At 38.9% G+C, this 17,195-nt stretch overlaps 2 protein-coding genes across 11 annotated transcripts in view; both read right to left on the minus strand.

Annotated features, from left to right (window-relative positions):
• The window catches only part of mctp2a (multiple C2 domains, transmembrane 2a), a 35,241-nt gene extending 24,822 nt beyond the window's left edge, over positions 1-10,419 (minus strand). Inside the window, exons 1-9 of one of the 3 annotated variants that reach the window (XM_079682352.1) lie at positions 10,301-10,375; positions 7,382-7,609; positions 4,469-5,476; positions 3,586-3,648; positions 3,398-3,506; positions 946-1,088; positions 759-835; positions 543-657; positions 414-437 (exon numbers count right to left, since the gene is read on the minus strand). In XM_079682352.1, coding sequence (XP_079538478.1) covers positions 414-437; positions 543-657; positions 759-835; positions 946-1,088; positions 3,398-3,506; positions 3,586-3,648; positions 4,469-5,464 — 1,527 coding nt within the window. In that variant the 5' untranslated portion in view covers positions 5,465-5,476; positions 7,382-7,609; positions 10,301-10,375. Of the gene's footprint in view, positions 1-413; positions 438-542; positions 658-758; positions 836-945; positions 1,089-3,397; positions 3,507-3,585; positions 3,649-4,468; positions 5,477-5,606; positions 5,636-7,381; positions 7,610-10,300 lie in introns of those variants that run through there. The other 2 variants (XM_079682353.1, XM_079682354.1) reach the window with 2 other exon arrangements.
• Positions 10,420-11,322: 903 nt separating this feature from the next.
• mef2aa (myocyte enhancer factor 2aa) overlaps positions 11,323-17,195 on the minus strand; it is a 60,327-nt gene continuing 54,454 nt past the window's right edge. For 6 of the 8 annotated variants that reach the window (XM_079685507.1, XM_079685508.1, XM_079685503.1 and 3 more), the window contains 4 exons: positions 16,935-16,958; positions 15,417-15,537; positions 15,136-15,259; positions 11,323-14,940 (listed from right to left, as the gene is read on the minus strand). In XM_079685507.1, coding sequence (XP_079541633.1) covers positions 14,604-14,940; positions 15,136-15,259; positions 15,417-15,537; positions 16,935-16,958 — 606 coding nt within the window. In that variant the 3' untranslated portion in view covers positions 11,323-14,603. The remainder of the gene's footprint in view (positions 14,941-15,135; positions 15,260-15,416; positions 15,538-16,934; positions 16,959-17,195) is intronic. The other 2 variants (XM_079685510.1, XM_079685509.1) reach the window with 1 other exon arrangement.

The raw sequence follows: 17,195 nt of genomic DNA on the forward strand, positions 1-17,195 counted from the left end.
ACTTGAGAGAAGATGGAACTTTATTTACTACAGAGCCAAATACTGCTCTAAAATACCCATCTAAAGGCTCCTTCATGACAGCGTATTCAGTCAATATTATTATTATTTAATTTTTTTTTATCAGAATGTAATATTGTTCCATACTTTTTATTCTCAGCAAATGTTGCCACTCAAAATCATATGTATTGCAAAAAAGGTTCACGATAAAACTACAAAAGAAACAGGCTGTGCTGAAACCAAGGTTACAAACAAAAGCCCTCATCCTGAGCATACACCTCACTCTTTGTTGCACCATAGTACAGTGAGATACTGCCCCCTAGTGATATAGACCAGGGTAACCGTAACCGCACTGCCCTGTAAATTAAAATGTTGACTATATCAAAAAGTAAATGTAATGGTATAAAATTCCATACCTTACTCTTCCTCGGTGGCCATCTCTATTGGAAGGAAAATACATGAATCAGTACAAGTAATTCAAGCAAGGCTGGGGCCAATGCACTTCAACAACAAATACTGAAAAATACTGTAAAAAATAATCTTACTGGGCTTCTTTTGATCGTGGCGTCTCTAAACATCAAGCAGATGTCAACAATAATAACTCCCATGTCATTTTCTTTACTTTTTGGATCATCAAGACGCAACTCCATTTCATATGTTCTGTGACGAGACACAAAAGACAATTTAAAACTTAATACCACCTACTGGTATCCTTTTGATAATCTATGCCCTAAAATATAAATATAAAATATATTCCTTACTTGTACAATTCAAGACTTTTCAAGGAAATAGTGCTGGAACCCATGAACTCATCAGCAGTTCTATTTTTATCATAGACCTGCAACAATATAACAAACATCATTCAGATTATTAACCGAAATGGTGTGCTCCAGTACAGGATCACTGTTGTCGTGCAAGATTCGGCCCTCTATTCAAACAAACACCTACCCGAACTTCCACGTCGTGCTCTCTGTCTCGAAGAGCGTGGAAGAAGGTCTCATTCCACTGCGGATTTAGGCTTTTGTAAACCACTTTGCTTTTACAAAACTGTTTTCCTTCAAGTTTGAACTTCACATAAGGATCACTGGTCCCTAAAATGGAAAAATGAAAAACAAATCAGCAAGATAGTGTTGTGTGACACAAGTGATAATTACCTTAAGTTTTAAGTTATTATATAAACAACATAACACCGAATAACATAGCAATCTATGGTGGAAGTTAATACTTTAACGCAAACTATGTTAACTGCTTGTAGAACATATTGTCAAAAAATGTACACTGTGTATGAAAACACACATGACCACACACACTTACATACCCTTCCCCCATGCTGGTTGTGTGAGAGAGGGAAATATGTGAGGAGGAGGTGCACCCCACACATGGCAAAATCGGAGGGATGTAGCTGTTTAATTGTGAAAGAGTAGAAACACTCGCCAGCATGAGGCAACCAGGAACCAAAATCTAGAAGCAACCAGTGTTAATCTCCCAAGCCTGTTAAGAAAGTCTGTCTGTGAGTGGGGTGGGGGTATGGGACTTCTTTGTTTCTGCAATTGCATGCAGATTGGCCAAAAAATGAAAGCCAGTCCCATGCCTTCATTTGTAAAGGGGAATAAAGGGGTGCTTGAGAGAGCCTGCAGGGAGGCTTGAATCACATGACAAAGGCCCTGTGGGGATGGGCTGTCAGGCCTGTCAGCTCCCCACTCCAAATGAACATCTCGCAAAGGCAGGCAGGACCCACAGCAGCTCCACCCTGCCAGCCAGTGACAGGGAAACCTCCAGGCAACTTGACAGGAGGAGAATGTGGCAGCTAGCAAGGAGAAAAGCTCTGGCATGACTGAGAACGGTGACGATGGAAATTAATGGAAAAAAAAAGAGGAGAACAAAAACCTAGGAGTGGGGGCTGGTGGCGTGGGTCCTTTCAGAATATGTAATGACAATGTATGCCATTGGTGAGCCTTTGGCACGGTGTTGATTGTTGGGCAAACAGCGGACAGACAGGGGGCGTGTGGGGATTGCATCATCACGGTGCCATCTTGTCAGGGAAAGTAAGGTCTCAACTGGAAGGGAGAAGGACACTGGGCTAGGAGGGTCTTCTGCCACCAGGATGGTGAAAAAAAGTTGAGCAGATTTAAAAAGGAAGTCCTTTTACCTTTTTGCTGTGAGGTTTTTCCAAAAGCTACAGGGATCACGCAACACATAATCTGGTTAAAAGTACAGAATATCCTAAGCAATTACATTTCAATTAAATAAGATTTATGTATGCTTTGAACTATGAAATGCTTTTACCAATCTTGAATGGCCAATTTTAACAATTGTCTTGAACTATACTTAAAGTAAACCAATTACTTTATAAATGGCTGAACTTATATTTTAAGCAAATACCTAAACTTTTTTAGGCCACACATGAATTGTTCATGGTGTAGTTCCACGTCCGGCCACCTGAGGGCGCTGCTTTGCCAAAGTCTTTCTCTCTCACAGATTATTATGGTCACTAGATGGATCAGTTATGAAATCAATTCATTTCAATGTGTAAAATCTGAATTATCCTTCAGAATTCCTATACATGGATAAGACAATGAATAATATCCAAGGACAAAATATCAAAATGGACTGCATTAGGATGTAAACATTAATAGAATACCCCACATTTTAACACTCTTTCAGAACATTTGAAAACTGATTTCAAAATCAAAACTAAAGACATCAGCAAAATCATTTAGAAGAAAAACTGATCTGGCCTGTAATATTCTTAGTAGATTCAAAATGTCTATCTTTGATATAACAACATGTTCGTATAATTCACAGGCTTTGTATTAAGAGAGATTACCAGCCATGAAGCAATAAATGATGTACATTTAAAATGTCAATTAAATAATTACTCCACCATCCACGCCTAAGACACGATTTAATTGTTCCAGGTGTTTAAATGTGTGAACACCAGTAGTTTCATGTTCAGATGAGGTGTTCTCTTTAAAAACAGCCTAATTGTTGTATCCCTTTCGGTCTGTCTGTCCTACTGGTCTGACTGCATACTTCTCCGGTGAATTTTCTTCCTTACCAGGTGACATGTTGCTTCATTCTTACAGGTAAACAATTGCATTAAGTGAACACAGCCCATATTCCTTATACAAAAATACCTTGTACCTGTTAACTACTTTTCACTGTCTGGTTGGCTCATAAATACAAGTTGTATGTTCCTGCACCTTTTAATATGAGGCTCAACCTTTAATGTTACTGCAAGAAATCTGATTTGGCATCTTTTAGTGGTTACGGATGCAAAAAAAAAATCCTACATTTTGAAGAACAGTTTTTGTTTCTAAAAAAAAAGTTAGTAAATATTGTCAAAGTACAGACTTAAAAAAAAGATTACTTATTGATGACGTGCTTGTTGTTGACCTACCAGACCGCTTGGCTCGGGCGACCAGGTTCCTTCCCTGCTTCAGGTTGATACTCAGGAGGTATCGCTGGCACGGTAGAGGTCCCTGGATGTCCGTCTCCCCAGTTGTAACCTGCTCCAGAGAACCATTCACATTTATATTCTTTCTCGTACCATTTGCTTGACTTAATTTAAGTGCAGTTAATACTCACAGAAGAGCTTTCCAGAAGATCTTGCATGTTTTCGTCAAATAAATCGCATGTTTCACTGGACATCTACATGAAAAAAGGTTGTAATTACATATATTTTGAATGCAAACACTTAATAAAAAGTTCACTCAAGCTGAGATGTCTACAGTGTTACTGCTTTAAATTCGAAACAAAAATGTCTATTTATTTCGAGACATACTAATTTATTCGTCCTGGCAATAGATACATGTTTTAGGGATCCAGGTTGGTGATTACACTATGTAAATACTTCCTCACAACAGTAAAGTAACAGTAAGATATTATCAGTCTCTTTGTTTAAGTTTACTAGAGCTCTCTGGGGTACACACATATTTCTAACTGGTAACACAGGTTTTTGACTTCTAGGCATCTTAAGAAAAAAAGAAAAAAGTTAAAATAGCTTTTGTTTCAGGGTTGTATAAAGTCAAATTCCATGTGGTCACTTTGTGTTTTACACCCATCATATGGGTTGCTTTCATATTTAGCACCAGTTAGATGACAGTAACTGTCACATTTAAATGATCGTACAATGTCTGTAGGTAATGATAAAGTGCGACAAAACCTAAAGCCTGAGCTAAAGTTTAGAAAATAAAGGCCGATGTCATGGCGTTCGTCGGGCTGAAGATTACACTTTCATAAGAGCTGAAATCTAAGTTCATACAACAGAAGGGACACTAACAATGATTGTATAGTATCTACAAAGAAGGGGATGGCTATCCAGATTGATTCATCATCACGAAAGGAAATCACACATTTTACATCTGAATACAAACATATCATGGTGTACATTGGCCTACATTCTGACTTTAATTAAGAACAGGGTCGTCCTCTTATAAATGTAGTTCAATAAACTTGTAATAAAACTGACCTCTGCGGTTTCTTCCAGGGCCTCCTCATTTCGGATTTCTTCTAGCAGAATCTCTTCGTTGGGGAAGTCTCCCATCAGAAAGGGAGAGTAAAGTTCTCGGTCCAGGTCCTCCGAATCTGTTGTCCAGGGCATATTGCCTTGTTCGTCATTGGGAGATTCACAGGTAGAGCCCTGAGAGGTTCCATCTGACCTCTCCAAAGGAGTACCCAGAGTATCTAACATCAGAGACATTGTATCCGCACGAGCTACTCTGGTTTGTGGCGGAGTTCCTTTCTCAGAGGAGGACTTTTTATAATCAACTGATGCGGGCCTCTTATCTCTGTAAGGGTTAACTTGGTCTCCCATTGAGCTTGCTCTGGCCAGAACTGCAGCGACAGCACTTGATGACCATCTGTCTGCTGTGGCGTCTTCACCAGAGACACTCTCTCTCTCTACCAGGTCTGGTCTTGGTGAAAGTCCTTTTGGGAAAGGAGATTTTGGTCGATGAATAGGGTCAAAGAGGAATTTAGGTGCATTCCCCTTGGCTCCTTTGTTGACTTTAGAGTACAAGCCTTCTCGAGCAATATTCAGCTTGATCTCTGAGCCTGTATATGACATTCGATCAATTTCATCATAAAGGCTCTGTGACCCCGATGGTGCGCTTATTCTTTTTAAAGCAGCAGCCGTGCGTTCTCTGGGAACTCTGAGTCGATTTTCTGAGACTGTATCGTATGGTTTGTCTGTGATGTGTTGTCCATCAACGATCGAGCCACTTGCAACAGAATCAGAATCACTTTGACTAGGGGAGTGGCCAAAAAAGATGGCATCAGAGGGAGTGGACCCATCGGGGTTGTCAGCAGGAAAGGATTCGTCTGGCACAAACCTGAGGTCTGGTACAGAAATACTGCGCCGATGGGCCAGATTTCTTCCTAGTTTCTTTTTCCCAGGCTTCTTCAGGTTGACCAGCTTAGTTTTCATACGCAGGTTCCCCAAGAAGTTCTTTTTCTTGACCTCCATCTTGAGCAATGACTTGAAAATAAAAATAAATAGAATAAGGTTACATACAAACAGGCCAAAGATAATGCAGTAAAGTACTATATAAAGAAGGTTCAGTCAATGAAAATGTATGTAAACTACAACAGTCAAATGTTAAATGTACCAGAGTTCGTCACTGATAAAGGTGATAAAGGTGATAAACAAATCTAAAAACTAGGGATGCACCGAATATTCGGCCGCCGAAAATTATCGGCCGAAAATGGTTCAAAAGGCCCTTTCGGCCGAAAGCCGAAAGGTTTCTCGCACCGAAAAAATATCACCGAATGTCAGAGAACAGGGTTACGTTGGTAAGCTAACGTGTTGTTGTGATGACGTAATCAAAACGCGGCGACAAGCACGGAGCGCGACCATGCTCGCGGCTGGCTCACAGCCAACATGTCTGCTGCTTGGAGATATTTAAAAATATCAGAGAAAGAGGCGCGGATTGCGATTTGTAAAACGTGTTCAGCTGACATTTCTCGAGGGGGTGTAACTGCAAAGACTTTCACCACTTCGGGATTACTCCACCACTTGAAATCAAAACACCCGGAGAAATATGCGGAGTAAGATCAAATCACAAGCACTGACAGCAAGAGACTGTTCAGCGCTGCCTCTCATGTGCTTGATGAGAAGAGGAACAGACTTATGGCTGATAAAGCAGAGAAGCTACTGTTCATTAAAAAGAACCTCCCACTTTTCGTTAATAAGTAGACAATGCTGGCTTATCATAAGCTTATCTAGTTCTACATGTCTACTCTATACCCACTTTCCTGAACAATTTTCATTGTGAGTTATAATTCACCATCTCAGGTTATCATTAGGGGGAAATGACAGCAGCAGTGTTCAATATATTGTACTTTCGGTATCTAAATGATACAATGTTGTTTACATTGTTCATGAGGACAGACCACCTTATTTGCAGATTCTTGAAATTGTAATTTAATTTGTAATTGATTGTGGATTTTGTATCCAGTTTTCATTTTATGTATCTTTATACAATGTTTACTACTTTGCTTATGAGGACAGACAGCCTTATTTACAGATTCTTGAAATTAAATTGTAATTTCATTTGTAAATAGTTACATTCATGTGGATTTATCCAGTTTGCACATTTGTATGCATGCACTTATAGGTGCATTTCTTGTTGTTGAAGGCCTGGCTGTTACAGTCTTTATTTACACTATTTTGTTGTAGGCCTACTGGCCTAGATGTTTATGTAGTTTTAAAGCACCTTGGCTTTGTTCTGAATGCACTTTGTTGTAGTTATCCTACTGAGAAAAGAAAATGCACTTGACTTGGAATTAATGGACTGTATGCATTCAAAAGTGCTGAATAAATGTTTTATGGACCCATAATAGTGATTATTATTTAAGTTAAGTTAAGTTAAGTGAAGTTAAGTTTTGTCATAATCATGTCTTTTTCCATAATCAGGCAGCTGAACAACATTGGTAAAAAATGTATACATTATATATATTTCTATTAATAATTTTCGGCATTTCGGCATTCGGTTTTCGGCCAACTGTTTCCTATTTTCGGTATCGGTTTCGGCCAAGAATTTCCCATTTGGTGCACCCCTACTAAAAACAATATTTTCCCATTTTTTTTCTTCCTTAGCTTAACACTTTTATTCAAATTAAATATAAAAAAGGCTCTTTATTACTGTAGAGGGGACTTTAGGTCAAGAAGTATCAACACAATGTCAGATTAAGCCCTTTAAAGGATTTGTCAGCATACACAAACAATGCTTTTATCTAAACTACAATAAATCAGCAAAACAAAGGTGAGAGGCAATCTTACCAATAGTGCTGAGGCCTGATATCTGATAACATAAACATTTCTGAATAAACTACTTTACCCAAGTAATACTACATTGCAGTATAATAATAACAAGTACTATACCTGCTCAGTCGACCACTGCCGTACAGCTTGAAAAACCAACACACTGAATCAATCTCCACCGAGAGCAACAACACATTTGTAAGGAGGCAGCACAACCATCCCAACTATGAGGTCAAAGAGGAAGTACTTCAGGCAATACAACCTGTAGTCAGTGTCCTTTTCTTCTTCAGGAGAATTTTGAAGGCAGCTGATTGGTGGAGAGGCAAAAGATGGTAAAACCAGCCATACCTGTCACACAAGGACAAGTTTCAACGACTATGAGAATGACAAAGTCTAGGGATGAGTCCTACCCAAGTCTTTTTGTGGTGGGTAATAGAGCATTACTTCTATTATGTGGGATCAGAAAAAAAAAAAATGATACAATGACAGTTGGATGACATTAAATGCACACTGAAGAACCGAAACTATGCTAAAACAGTCGAGCTAACAGTAGACCAAGTTTTACAGACTGTTTATTCCCTTCCTGTGAATCTGTTTATTGTTGATTTTAATATGTATTTGCATTTCTGGGGCTTTTGTCTGTTTCAAGTTTGACATGCCTTACACTTCCTCTAATATGTATTCTCTTAAGGCTCCAAGTATTTGAGAAAAACTCTTAATTCCATAATCTATGCTAATTCTACAATACAACTGGCCTTCTTATCTGTCCAAAACGCTCCCAAAATACTGTTGATGGATTCTACAACATGACTGAGGCATATGAAATGTTGGCTATCTGTTCGTCTTATCTCATGTCTGATCTTCAGCGCGAATCTGGCAGTCAGTGGCCGCCTTGTCATACCAAACTCAAACTATTTCACACAGCCCTATATTTGTTTACAGTGGAACATGGTTTAGCCTAAGCTCGTCGAGAGTGAGCATTTGTGTTTGCGAAGTATAAAGTATAGCTTTCTGTCCACACATGGAAGCTAATGCAACAGACCCACTGGTGTTCACTCCCTCTCTCTCTCCGTGTCTGTGCCTAACAGTAGAGAATATATGACAACAGATGTGTTTGAGTCTGGACTGAGTCTTGTTCAATATTTGCTGACGTCTTAAGGAGATCAGGCCCACATGAAAGAACCCTAACTTGGCTCCCAGTTGAAAGGCAGGGCTGGGGATCTGAACAGGGCAAGCCCCTATGGCAGGTGGCCTGTCGCCCTCCTTCTCACAAAACTCAAACAGCCTAAAACCCTGCTTGGTTACTCTACACATGCACACTGGACCGGCTCCAGCCTGCAGCACAGCTGGTCCGATGGAGGGGAAGCCAAGAACATGCACTGGGGACAAATATACTGAGTGATGCACATGCAAGCCTTCTCACTGAACACAACCATGAATGAAAGATTGAACTTGTCAACTACACAGTTAACCTCAAACCCCTGTTTGTTTCTCACTTCTTTGTTTTGCTGCTCAATTTAATTTAGTTATTTGAGTAGCAAATCTCACAGGTGCTTTATTCTATCATGCAAATATTTAACGACAAAATCAAACTGTTAATAATTAATTTAATTGTTTTCTGTTTTATTTTTTGCTTTTTTATTCTTCTTGTTTGGGTCCTGAGGGACCCTAGTCAATATCACCCAAATCCGTCTATGCCGTTTTTAACTATCTGGGTCATTCCAGAGTTGGAGGATATTTCATGTCCTCCATATTAAAAATCTAATAATCCATGCTCAAAAAGTTAAAACATGCACTAGTTGTGTTAAACATACTTGTATTGAGACAAAATGTATATAAAGTTGTAGAAATAAGTGGTTTCAAAATATTATTTACATTTTCAAATAGCTCTCGAACACCCCCTAAAATTGCCTTTTGCTCTTGTCCCCGCTTCTCGGTGACCAACTTGCATGTCAAATATAACATTTAAAATAGGGATTTAATTTACTTTTGTTGGTATTATTCTATTGATATATGTCCCTTGTAATGGTAAAATCAATTTGTTAAATCATAAACACATTTTAAATAACAGTAATTTTGCACAGAAGGTGTGTCCCTCAACATGCGTTCAACCCTGTTACCCAAACCTTTTTAGATTGGCAGAGGAAGTGAAAAAACTGTAAAACAGATGACACAGAGGAAGCGACATCAGTAAGGCATGTGCTAGTGCCATGGGTAGACCAAAACCAGCGCCATATAGATAGTCTATACGGCGCTGACCAAAACTAAGTCCTCTCTTTTATTTTTCATATTTTTTACAATCTTTTCAGTCTTAAAAGAGTGTGGCACTCTAACCCACTCAACCCTGTTACTCATATTATCAGAATAAAGCATATTAATTTCAAAGTTATCTTTCTTTCATTAAATATCCAAGTTTGTCCTTGCCTTGAAAGTAGCATTACATGCTACATCTAGCAATAATTCCTGAGGTTAAAGCTCAAATTAGCATTGATTTTCAACCTTGTTACTATAATTAGGAGTAACAGGGAGTAACAGGGGTAATTCTTCATTGGAAAATATACATTTGATGCCTTAGCTGGGCAAATCACTTTTTTTATGGTTTATTATCTGTTTTTCCTAAATACATTAAAACAAACTATAAAATAAAAGGTTCATTTTTCAAAAATGTTGGTGTCTAAATTGTCCTCCAATTCTGGAATGACCCATCTATTGAGTTCATGTCAGTGTTCAGTTGAGGATTAAGCAAACATTGCAGTAAAAGCCTGATTACTTAACATCAAGCGTTAAAGAGATTTAACTAATGTATAGCGTCAACTAGACAGTGATATAAGTTAGCTAAGCATCATATTTGAATGAACATTCGCGATATTGCTCATCTTTAATTTCAACATATTTTAAATTACTTTACGTCTAGTTTTACGTTACTCAACCAACGGATAGTGAAGATAAATGTGTTGTTAGCTTAGTAACCTGTATTATAGTTCATGTTGTAGACTAATGTTGTTGTGAGGTGTTAGCTTCAGTGGTTAACCAACTTACCTTAACTCAGCTAACGATGCAGACCAGTAGCCGTATGTTCTGTGTAATGCTGTGTTACAGTTCCTCCTGCTGGAGATACTATGGAAATACACGAGGTCCCCTTTTAAAACTGTTCGATGTGAAACAGTTTATGTTTGATTTGTGTAAGTATCCATAGTATACGTGAAGCCCACAAAGAAGCTAAAGAAAGCACAAATCCTGATTCAGCACTGTTAAAGTTATTTCAAAATCAGCTGAAGAAACAGAGGTGGAAGAAGTAGATCTTGTACTCCAGTAAAAGTAAAGTACCAGAGTGTAGCAATACTCCGTTACAAGTAAACATCCTGCAATCAAAATGTAACTCAAGTAAAAGTACAAATGTATTAGCATAAAATTATACTTAAAGTACCAAAAGTACTCATTGTATGATTGGTTTTTATTACAATGATGAATTAAAGTGTTTATCAAAACTGGTAAAGGTGCAGCTATTTGTAATTACTTGGTGTGCTGCAAGGTAGCTTGTGAATTTACTCAAGGTGTAACTAAAGTCTTATTTAGGTTTTGTTTTATATTTCATATCATCTATCCAAATCTACAAAATAAGTAAAAGTATTAAACGTATAAATGTAGTGGAGTAAAAGTACACGATTTACCTCTGAATGGAGCGAAGTACAAAGTAGCAGACAATTGAAATACTCAAGTAAAGTAGAAGTAGCTCAAAGTTGTAATGATTTAACATTGTAGTACTTTAAGATCTGAGAACCTCTCCCACCACTGGCTGCCATACTGCATGCAACGTTTATTCAGCATGTGTAACATTTGTTGGATATCAGCAGCATTATTTTTAAATAAACATTATCAATCTGGTGATTTCAATAAGAATAAGAATGTTTTAACATTAAGTCAGTGAGATAAACACCTTACCGTGCAGTTTGTATAACTGTATGTATGATAGACCATGGAAGCAGCCTCAGTGTACCAGCTACTGCATGCAGTGAATGAGATGCAATCTTGGCAAGATTCAAAGATGAATAGACATTGAGTTCAGACTGAGCATACACTGAGGTGTTTAATAAAGTTGACAGTTGGTACTGTTTGGAACTTCACAGGAGAACAAATTCTATGTAAGAGTTGTTTACTTCATTTTATACAGAATAAGAGAGATAACCTAAATTACACATTAAAAGCCAATATTTGTACTTTTGTGAAGAATACAAATTTTGTACAACAATATCTAGCATAGTATCTTAATTGTTTAAGAAAAAGTTCACTTGAATATTTATTGTATGATGAAAATAAAATAACACATTCAAGGGAAAGAAAATGTAGATTAACTTAAAATCTCTTTCGATTTTTGAAACAAATAATTTCATTATTGGCAACAAAGTCCAGCTTGTGCCGCCAAACGGTCTGAGCATTCAAACCGAAAACAGCTTCTTTTGTTAAGTGAACTATCAACTACAAACACTTACCAAACACGTAGTTCTGTTTATAAAAGCCATGAAGCGAAGCAGTGTACTCTTACACAGCAAAGTGAAGAAAGTCTTCTACAAAGGTTCATCGATTACCCTTTCTTTTCACATTCATTATTTGTGCACAATTTGGACATGGACCAAAAGAGCAAAGTGTATCACGATGCATTCACTGTGCATTTTCTTGTGTGGGCCTTTTGTAAGAAGAGGCAGGTCTGGTCAAGTTTGAATGATATCTGCATTGTGTGTGTTTTTTTTACAGAGAGATAATAAAATAAAAATGATATATATCATTCTCTTTGGGATAAGGCATTTCCTCACTGTGCATATAGTTAGACAAACTACAAAATTCCCTGATATGTGATCAAGTGCTAAAGTATGTGCTCAACTACGAGGTGATGCTGCCGAGAGAGGCAGACTATTTTTGTTGTTGTGGTCATTTATTATTGCTATTTTCACCTGCTTTGTTAAACTAGATTACATAATGGATTACTATACATTATGAAATGTATATCTACCAATGTATATGAACATGAAGAGATTGCCCCGGGGTATCCAAATCAATCATTTAATTAAATGTATTATATGTAACTGGTAGTACTGCTGTGGCACTTCAGGATAAGAGGCTAACAGTCAATCTATAAATGTGCTTCTTCCTGATGCTTTGTGGACTAAATGCCACCTGTAATGACATCATAATCTGTATATGTCGTGTGAATTGGGGCGTAAACTGCATAGATCAGTACTTTTTTTATATTGAGAACTACCATGGAGCTGATGATGGGGCGGATAGACCGCAGAAACACACAAGATATGTCACGGTGAATGCAGAGCGATGCCTTTCGCATACAGCAAACTTCTCATACAAATGTGTGCATCCAGCAGTGAGATTGGAGTCAATGGCATCCTGTTATCATGAATTAGCTGCTGTATTATTTGTGTGTGATGATGATGGAGAAGAAAACAAGTCACAGCCCCTTTCCCCCCCCCCCCCCCTCTGTCACGGACTCAGCATCAATACACCTTACGCATAAATGACTTCAATGCCTTCAGATTTTCACTCTTCTGGCTCCTAAGGTTCCTAAGCCTAAAGTAGTACTAGTAATAGGGCATTGATAAAAGGTACCATTTTTGGGGCCAATTAGGGAAACACACAAGGGTTTTTGTACATAATCATGACTGACTGCGATATTTACAACCACATATGAACACAGGCTAATCACTTTTGGGTGAAGTTCAACAGCCATGTTTATGTCTTCTGCTTGGGCCAATAACAGGATAGTGGAAAGGACTTGGGAGATGGCATGTATTACTGTTGAGCTACATGCAATAACAATAGATTATTCTTCAATGTGGGGCAGGGACCTTGGGTTTGAATGTTGGCAGTGTATTCAGCAGCTGCTGGTATACAACTACAATAGGAGGGAAGAAAAAAAAACTATTTCCCCTAGCTTTGTGTTTATCCTTTACAAATCTGAAAATAGTGGAACTTCAATCTCACAGCATTGTTACAACAATGTCTATAGGACAAACAGTCATCACTAATAAAGAGAGAAAAAACAATTGGCCATCTGGAACCAAAACACACAGGAGGTTATGTGGATAATTCAATTTAGAGGAAATTACAGTAAAAGGAACATAATAGCAAATATTGACCAGTGAATGATCTACTTCTTAAGGGTCTACTCTTGTAAACTTGGCTGTAATCCACAAAAATATACTTTTCTTGAAAACGGTGATCATACAGTACATTCAGCACGTACTCACACCCTGGTGATATATATTAAAGTCGCTATTTACACAACAAAAGAAAAGGTTTGGCTCAAATTATCCATTTTACAAACAGAACAGCAAATGTTCATGGCTTTAGATATCAATTCAAGATCTTGTTTACACGACTTTACACTGTTTGCAATAAAGCACAATAAAAAATAAAACTATGATGAAAGAGATGGTGTGTTTGAGTGAATTGTTAGGAAACCGTAGCAACTGTACAAAACGACACAAAAGAACAGCTTTGGCTTATATTACTGATGAACTGTTACATAAATGTGTTGATTTTCGCACCAGTTCAACTGGACAGGTTTGCATTATCTTAATTGCACATTTATATAACCTACTCTTTTCGACTGTCAATTTAAAAATGAATAATATGTCATTATTGCAATTCATTTTGATGCTCTTTTGTTTTTACCTCCAACAGTATTGTTTCATTTATTAACTAAGGTTGTCTCAACTGTTGTTAACTGTGTGGTGAAAAGTCCTGTATAGTCTTAATTAACTCGTGGTCTCTGTACCCCTTATCGAATGAATCAATAAATTACAAGAGGCCACTTGAGATAAAAGGTCTTCTGTGGTTACAGCATGATTTTAAAAGATAGTTCTTGCATTGAACATCATATGTACGGGTCCTTAGCCTGAAAGCAACACAACTTTCTCTGATTGTTTGCAACTTGCGAGCACAACAGCAATACAGCAACTACATGTAAGTGTCTGACTAGACCAGTGCTTACAATAATCTACCGCCTATTGTTTAACAATTTTTCTTTTGAACATCTTCCTTCTGCAAACATCATCTGAATTGCACCAAGTACCTGTTATCACCTGCCTGTGCATGTAATTCAGTCCAGCTAACTGAGATCGTTTTTAATCCTACTGTATCAGTTTGTGAATTTACTTTAGATATGTCCTGATACATTTTATAACATTTGCCACTCAGTCTTACAAATTGAAAGGAGTTGAATAATAGTATCATAATAATAGCACTAGGACCCTTGCTCTTTCTTTTATCCCCATGTCTAACCCCTCCCGCTCTCTGACTGGCTGGTGACTGGAGGCGTGATAGGGGCTCTTTATGTCACCCATGTGTCCATGCGCAGGCGCTTGACCGAGGGGCCCTCCCTGTCCTCGGAGCCAGCAGGGGGCCTGCCCAGCCCCAGTGGGGAGTGGAAGTCTTGCCGGTGGTCCTCACGGTCGCTGCCGTCGTAGGAGCTACAGGAGGAGCTGAGGCTGTCGGCAGGTGAACGTCCCAGGACTTCCTGTCGGCTGGACCCTTGCTGCTGCTGCTGAAGGGGGAAGCCAGATGGGGTGACACGCTCCCGGGGCGGCGAAATGGGCTCGGATTTGATGTTCAAGCTCTGGCTGGTGTTGATAGAGAGGTTGGAGCCGTGAGGTAGGTGACCTCCACCACTACAGAGAAGATAAGCATGACATTTTGTGTTCAGAATAAAAATGAGACAACAAATGTGAGGCCCAGCACTGTGGAGAGCCAGGAATATGTAGATGTGTGATTCAGCATGATATCACAGAGCACAGTGGGTGTTGCATTTATGCGAGGGCGTCTGGAGAGTGTGCCTTTGTTTGGACGTGTGTTATGTTACTCACACCAAAGAATTAAGAGCTGCCTGGCCCAGTTGATGCTGTTGCCATGCCGACATGGAGCCCAGTGAGAGCCCAGGAGAGCTGAAGCCCTGTAAGGAGGAGATCTCCGCACTGCTCAGGGAGAACTCTGTGAAAACAAAAGCAGCCACACACACAGTGAGAACTCATTTCAGATACAACACCATGTGCCTCTGTGAAAAGAGCAAGAACCAACAGTGTGTTGTGCAAACAGCGCGGCTGAGCCCGTTCTTTTCAGTCTGAGAGGAGAGCCAGGACGGACTCACCAGCAGGGTTGTAGGAGGTGGGCATGCCCGAGTAGAGCAGGCCCTGGGGGGGCAAGCTGGGGGTGGTGACAGACACCACCGGAGTTGCCAGCTGCTGGGAGCTGTTTATCCTCTGGTTGTTCTACACACAAAAAACACAAAAAACAGCATAAGTCCAAATTCTACCACTAAAAATTCCTAACTCTTATACTAAGAATTGGACATATTTTATTATCATTGAAGACATTTAATTGAGATCCTTTGTAAAAAATACATATCGTTGTAAATAAGGTTATCGGGGTAATAACAAGTGTGACCACTAGATGGCGGTGTAGCTTTGTGGATGTCTGATCCTTCTGATTCACTCCTCACCATATTTTTCCAAATATGTCAGCAAAAGATACATATTTCATGTGGTGAACAGGGATTGTCATATATTCATTCAGATATAGTTTATTAAATATATGTTTGCAACAAACTGCAGATAAACTTGTTATTTTGTCAACAACAAAAAAGGGCTTTACAATACATACAACATTTTAAAAAATCATTAATCAGAAATATGAATTGTGTCACATCAAGAATCAACATGCAGCAACAGGCAAAACTAATTATAAATCCCATTTCCTACAATCTTTTTAATGAAATGTACTTTGTTAGACCTGAAAAAAGGATGCTGTTAAAGTGCGAGCAACATTCCACAGCATCTCCATTGCCTTGTGACAAGACATTAAGAATGAGGCAAAGTAAGTGAGTCAAGTGATTAGTTTTACAATCCAACAAACATCTCTTAACTGAGCGGCAGAGAAATTATTCTTCCAGAGAGACGTACAGTACAGCTTCAGTGTTTTTTTTAAGTGCAGTGACCGACATGCAGTCCACTCAAACACACCTACACAGCACTGTGTGGTCATGCAGCAAACTACGCTGTGAGCTACAGATGCAGACACTCCAACTCCACTAATCAAATGCAGACGTAGCTTCGAACAATACTGTAACAAATCCTCAGAGTACAATGTGCAGCTGCCAGCGGTTACGTTTGAAGCAGCATTGCATCAGGATCGAGTTGATGGCTTCCTTGCATTGTTCCAACACTCTCCAGCCAGATGACTTCACCAAACCCTAAGTATCTCACAGCATGATGTCATTTAAGATGATGTAATCTTCCTTTCCTTAGAAAAAATATGAAATGATTTTGGTTTTGTTACCCAACACTTATAACTTGCAAACCCCTCCAGATTGTGGCTACACTATAATAGTTAAAACATGTAACATTATTTGCGCTACGCTTTCCCTTTCCTTTTCTCTCAAACTCCTGGAGGTGACTAACATGGACGCAATGGGGGAGCCAATTCAACAGGCTGAGGCAATTTTCACAGGCCGACCCAAAACATGCAGTGACAAAAAATGTAAACGTATTATTTCTGGCAGTTCAGAGAGCCAATCTCCTTTTGGAGCACTGCATTCAGTCTTGCTTGTGTGATTTCCTGGAGCATGTTCAAATATCAGCCACTTGCCCAGGCATTTGTCAAAACTCACCAAATCCATTTCCTCCTCCTCCGACTGCCCTCAACAGAAGAGAAGAAGAGAGGCGAGGTTACAGAAAAAAGCACCTGTAAATCGCTCTGGAAAATAGCAACGGCTATGTAGATTTTACAGTAAAAGAGACATTACGGAATTTAAAAGAGTGGATGACTTCTGCAGTCATTTTGAATTCCGACATTTTATGTCCGTTGTTTTATTCTTAACTGAACCATACTTTCCAAAGCATTGGCCAGAATGTAACCTGTCTTGATCTTG

Source organism: Notothenia rossii (genome assembly GCF_949606895.1).
Source record: "Notothenia rossii genome assembly, chromosome: 5".
NCBI lineage: Eukaryota > Metazoa > Chordata > Actinopteri > Perciformes > Nototheniidae > Notothenia > Notothenia rossii.